Source organism: Leptodactylus fuscus, chromosome 1 (assembly GCF_031893055.1).
Source record: "Leptodactylus fuscus isolate aLepFus1 chromosome 1, aLepFus1.hap2, whole genome shotgun sequence".
Classification (NCBI taxonomy): Eukaryota; Metazoa; Chordata; class Amphibia; order Anura; family Leptodactylidae; genus Leptodactylus; species Leptodactylus fuscus.
In genome coordinates, this window is record NC_134265.1 from 111,817,579 (window position 1) to 111,823,893 (window position 6,315).

Consider the following 6,315-nt stretch of genomic DNA (forward strand, 5'->3'; position numbering starts at 1 on the left):
AAGTTTCTACAGCAGATTTTTTCAGCAACAGGTGGATGAGGTTTACCATTGTGAAGGGACTGTAAAATGCTGGCGCTTTTTCTGCAAGTGAAAAGACTAAAGTATGGGTTTCCACTTTTAGGTGTTGTAGAAACGCAGCTTTTTTTGTTGCAGATTTTGCTGTGTTTTTTTTTTTTTTTGAGCCAAAGCCAAGAATGACTACAAAAGGAATGGGAAATATATAGAAAGTTCTAATACTTCTACTTTGTCCTCAATCCACTCCTGACTTTCTCTCATAAAACCGCAGCAAAATCTGCAACAAAAAATGCTGCGTTTCCTGCTACGTGGAGCCTTGGCCTTAAGCTAAGTCCCCACATTGCAGAAACACAGCTTTTTTTGTTGCAGATTTTGCTGCGGTTTTTTGAGCCAAAGGTGAGAATGGCTACACAAGGGACGGGGACTATATAGGAAGTTCTTATCGTATCCCTTCTGCTCAATCCACTCCTGGCTTTGGCTCAAAAAAAAAAACCCAGCAAAATGTGCAACGAAAAAAGCTGCATTTCTGCAACTTGGTGATTTAACCTTAGGTGTTTTTTTGTTACTGTGCATGAAACAAAAAAAAAACAAAAAAACTATCTGGGGATTATAACAGGAGAATAAAGGACATACGATACTACCTCTTTTATTCAGTTCACCACTGGTTTTGAATCATAAAGAGCAACAAAAACCCATAATGTGGGAGCTATATCCTTGTGCCTTTAAATTATCGAGAACTTTATACACTGAATAGATGGTACAGTAAGTGCAATAAATGATGTAGGATATGTATTTATTTACCTATTATTTATAAGCGGAAGTGTGTTTGTTTTCTTCTCATGCTTATGAAAGCCAAATATCTTCCCGACTTGTCAATTTGTATTGTGCTCTCCTGGAGATCCTTAAACCTCCATATTCAACAAATGTCCAAATAGGAATTGACTAAAATGTGGTTTACATTGCCCAACACAGGCAGAAAAGGGGACTCAATAATATACGTATCAAACAGTGCTCATTTACATTGTCTTTTTACACAGGTACAAACCACGGAGTAGGAATGATCTCTACCACCACCATTCCTTCCTCATTTAGTTGTATTAATTATTGGCTGTACATTCCTGTTCACACACAGCAGAACATGTAACGCCGACAACCCTGAATGTTATATACATCAGCCCACTTCTCCACTGACAGAGCACAAAGAATAACCACACATTCCAGCAACTATGTTCACATCTGCATTTGGGTTCCCATTTGGGAAGTGTGCTTGGGGACCCTCCATCCTCAACGGAAACCTATACTAATAAAAAAGTGGTTAACTAAGGAAACCCACAGACCCCCTAGACTATAATGGGGTCCGTGTGGTTTTCGCACAAAACATGCGGAGAGAAATATGCTGCTTGCAGAACTTTTCTCTCTGTATGTTTCGTGTGGAAACCACACGGACCCCATTATAGTCTATAGGGTCCACGGGTTTCCCAGGTAACTGCTTTTTTATGCATAAAGGTTTCTGTTTGGTGGGTCCCCACGCGGACTTCCCGAAAGGAAACCTAAATGCAGATGTGAACCGGGCCTTATCTCCAAATTCGTGCCATCATTGGCCATACACTCACACAATATAGAGTTTTAATGGTATATTCAAACAGCAGTCAAATCAAAACATCTGAATGGAGTGGTTTCTACAGAACGTTCCTGGATTTCTGAACGTTACATTCAGATTTATAGGACAATCGCAGAAAATTCTGAAACGTGAACACTGTATACACTAAAGATAGCTAGACCCCAACCCAATACAGCACAACCACAGTACTTAATCACGGAACCTTAAGGACTAATATAAGGCAGCCATGTAGGTCCACAAGCCCTATGCTGTGCCTTACAATGCCACTTATTTCATATAGCATTATTTATTTTTTTTTAACCTGGATTCCATATCAAACTAAGAAATGCAGCATAGCATATACTTTTAGTTTCTTAATCATTTGTTGCTTCTTTTTAGCCAAACCATACCTGGAGCCAAAAGGAAGGTAGTGTCTATAGAGGTAAAAATAGGTAATAATGACATTGCTCCCCCTTTTTGGACACATTTCCTGCTTTAGGTAATAAGCTGCCCCATGACTGCTCTGCGTATCACAATCTGGTGGATAAAGCCGCTGTGTCACCTGAACTAAAATACTCAGCGTGTACTACCCAAATCCATTTTGTGGCTGTAAAAGGCCTGCAGTTTATAGAAAGTATGATAAATATGGTGCATCTATATTTCTAAGGCCCTCTAGTATCCGGACCTTCCTTAGAAGATAGCCTGCTAACACTACAGATACAATACTGATGATAAGAAGTTACACAACCGCATTGTACACGTTGATCAATACGTTGATGTGAAACTTACTACACAAAACAACAACTGTGTAAGCAAAATGTAGCAAATGACTGTAACACTACAAAACCTCCGCCTGGTAATAGAATATGAATGCCGCACTCCTTGGACTTTATTAGCACAGCATTGTGCTGCCATGGAAATCTGTGACATCATTCTATCTCCAAGGTAACTTCTCCGGTTATCTTAAATGTAATTTTCACAGCATTGTTAGAAGTCGGATCGGAATTGTATTATTGTTGACGCCTCCTGGATCATCTCTCTGCCCTATTACTTATAGAATTCCTAGAGCCAAAGGCAGACGTGCAGGCCAGCCAGGATTAGCTAGAAATAAGAACGTGTGTGATGCATGGCCATCGGGAACATCAAACGGCGCCATACGCTAGGCAAAAAGAATTCGGCAGAAGAAATCGCTCTTGGCCTGTTACCATAGAAACCAAAGCTTCTATAAATCTCGATCTGTTGCTGTGGAAACTGCAATAGAACTTCCCCATTTCACCCATTACCTGTATTGCAGTATGAATTATTCAGGTCACATTCGGGAACCACTCAGCAATACCGCCCTCCAGTGCACCACGCGGTGAAGAATATGTCCAGGCTTGGGTTAGGGAGGGGTTAAAAGCTGGGTTGGGATGAGTGAACAAGCATTCATGAGTTATTATTTCATTAATCTTAAAGCAGTTTTAATAAAGTCACCAGTTTCCACAAAGTAGCATGGCACTGACAATACTGGATCCATATATGGAATAAAAAAAATTCACAAAAGGAAAAAAAAAGGAGAAAATGTATGACCAGCTCTGAAAACAGCCAATGGGCGAATCTGCAAACCCTGCGGCAGAGGCTGATCATACATGGTCTTCCCTTTTTTCATAATGGGGTCATATATGCACATAGGATATACATACATGACAGTAAACACACAGGTGATATGCACACAGTGAATTACACTAAGTCATAGGGTAATGGTTGTCTTCTATAAGCAAGACAACCAAAATTTTACTATGAATTGCAAAAAATGATCAAAATGTGTTCAGTTGAACAAAAATAAACTCATGGGATAGACCCACTGCCGAGATGCTTAAGAATAATAATATTTCTTAAGAAAGTCTAGTGATTTTGTACATAACACTGACATCAGAGCCTGTGAACCAGGTGAATATTTTTACGATAGCTTTTAACTATTAGACAAGCCCTTATTGTTCAATCTCATGACAGTGTCTACCATGATTTACTGCCATGCAGTTCACACCTAGAAGATAAGGAAGAGGAAATGCTCAAGTCTATTTCAAAGAAACAAGAAGCTCATACAGGCATAATATCCTCAAAGCAGCATTTATTTCATCCACATAATTCCAAAACATTTATATTGGGTGTCTGGCATTTTATTGGCATCCATCATAACAGGCTAATACACACTGTGCAGATGCAGTCAGTCCTGAGAAGGCCTGGCCCACACAAGGCTTACAACCAAATAATGAGGCCCTTGAAAATTTACCTTAATAATTAGAAGGATTAATAAAAATAAGAACAAAAATAAGAACACAGGTACTTTCAGGGCATTCAAACCAATAAGAGGTGCAGAGTTACCACGACATAAGTTAAAGGGGCAAATAGAAACTTCACAAAGCTCACATTTAAAAAACGTCTATAGTTAGCTAACAAAAACAGGTGGACCCCCAACCTCCGCTTTATGGGATCTGCAGCCAATCACAGTGTAAACTGTGCGGCGCTTCCACTGAAAGTGGGGAATCCTTTACATGCACAGGGAATGCTGCACAAATGGAAACTAAAACCAGTTTCGCTACAAAATAAAACGGGACCACTTTGCATCGTTCCAGCCCGTACGTGCCCTATCGGCAAGGAGAGCGCGGGCGCCTCTCTGTAACTGCAGCTTCCCAAATCCCCTGATCTATGCGAGGGCAGCCCGTGAAACGGCTGATGCACCAACGCAATCCAGCAATGCCCAAGAGGACGCCACAGTATCCCGTCTCCCCGGGCACGTAGCAATATGAGCAGTTGTGCCAATGATACGGATATGATAAGCACAGGGACATGTCAGGGGAAGCGGTGGGGGGTGGCATGTGGTGGAGGGGAGCGGGTAAGTAATGGGCTGTAGCAAGACGCAAAACCCTCTTTAATTATTGCCTTCTCCGGTCTCTTCATCTTGCTGATCACTTGTCCAGAGTGTCAGGTTGTCACGAAGGAGCTGCATGATGAGGGTGGAGTCCTTGTAGGAATCCTCATTTAGCGTGTCCAGCTCAGCGATAGCATCATCAAAGGCCTGCTTGGCAAGAAGACAGGCCTGTTCAGGGTTACCTTGTATCTCATAATAGAAGACAGAGAAATTTAGGGCTAAGCCCAGACGAATTGGGTGAGTTGGCTGCATGTGTTCCTTGCTGATCTCAAAGGCCTCCTTGTAAGCAGCTTCAGACGCTTCTGTCACGCTTCGCTTCCTGTCGCCAGAACCCACCTCGGAAAGGTACCGGTAGTAATCCCCCTTCATCTTCAGGTAGAAAACTTTGCTTTCATACTGGAAGTCATTGCAATTCTTGATGAGGAACTTGTCTAGCAGTGACAGCACTTCGCTGCATACTCCTTCCAGCTCAGCCTCTATCTTCTCCCGATAAGCTTTCACCTTCTCCAGCTTCTTCTCATTCCCGTCAGCCAGTGTCTTCTGCTCGATACTGCTAATTACTCGCCATGAAGATCTTCGGGCACCAACTACATTCTTGTAGGCAACAGACAGCAAATTGCGATCCTCATTAGACAATGGTTCATTTAGTTCTGTCACCTGCATAGAAGGGCAAAACGTTCAGACCATCAGGTAGTGACAAATATACGAATGGAGAAAAGTCAGCCAAGGACATGAGTCTCCTCAGATCATCAGTCTTACCTATCATACATCAATGTAGCAAACAGGAACATACCAAGACCGAGCGGTAACCTACACCTAGTGTCAGACCAGACAAGCCAGGCATGCAAATGGGCAAACGCAGCCAGACATACATGCCCTAGGCATTGGCACTCACACCAGTCAGCTCACAATTAGACATGCACCAGCATTGAGGACCTCCCAAAATCAGACACACATACGCCAATGTCATCCGCTAATTTGGCAGATAGACCGCTAGTGCTGTACCCACTCCACCCTACAGCTGAGCACTATCTACAGTAAATGTACAGACTACGCCAAGTGACTGATCTAGTGGATTACGGCTGTGCCATGGTACCCGGCTCTGCCATACACCTGATCATTAGATCAGTCATCTGTCAGATATCAGGCGCACACCAGCCTGTGCCTCACATTTCTACCATCTTGCAGCTGTGATAAGAGCACATGGGGTTAACAGCACACATCCGGAGGGAGCTCATCTCCAGTCACACATGTCTGCCCACACTGCCATCCACAAGTGTACGGGTACAGCACCCACATCCTCCACCACACTCACCGATTTCATGGCTGCAGCCATATCTTCATATCGCTCTGCCTGTTCTGCCAAACGGGCTCTCTGGAGCAACTGCTCCCGGTCCGCCATGCTGTCCCTTGGGCGGGTCTAGTTGAGGTGCCGGTACAAGTAACAGGGTCTCCTTTCCTTCTGCCTCGTCGCGTTGCACCCGCTTCTGCTACTTGCGGCGCTGCAGCCGGGACGCACTATAGATGGGCGTGGCCAGGGGGCGTGCCTTTCAGGAACATTTCTAGCTGACGTCATGAGCTATTTATAGCCACTACTACGAGCCTGCGCAGTCGGATTGCTGCAATGCACAGCAAAGAGGTGGAGAGCGGAGAAAGCGAGGGAGGGGCCGGTAATGGCAGTGTACAGACTCGGGGTCGGGAAGCATACTCACCATTACCTTCTGCAGACAGTGCGCTCACAGTTGTCGCCTCACAAGGCTTGGCTTGCTTCAGCAAGAAATCAGGACCA

General features: G+C 43.8%; 1 protein-coding gene across 1 annotated transcript; it reads right to left on the minus strand.

The window, feature by feature from the left end:
• Positions 1 to 3,705: 3,705 nt before the first annotated feature.
• On the minus strand, positions 3,706 to 6,315 carry YWHAH (tyrosine 3-monooxygenase/tryptophan 5-monooxygenase activation protein eta). The gene is made up of 2 exons (XM_075276095.1): positions 5,842 to 6,315; positions 3,706 to 5,183 (listed from the first exon to the last, which is right to left on the minus strand). Exons 1-2 carry the CDS (start codon positions 5,926 to 5,928, stop codon positions 4,527 to 4,529), a joined length of 744 nt encoding a protein of 247 aa, XP_075132196.1. The 5' UTR covers positions 5,929 to 6,315; the 3' UTR covers positions 3,706 to 4,526.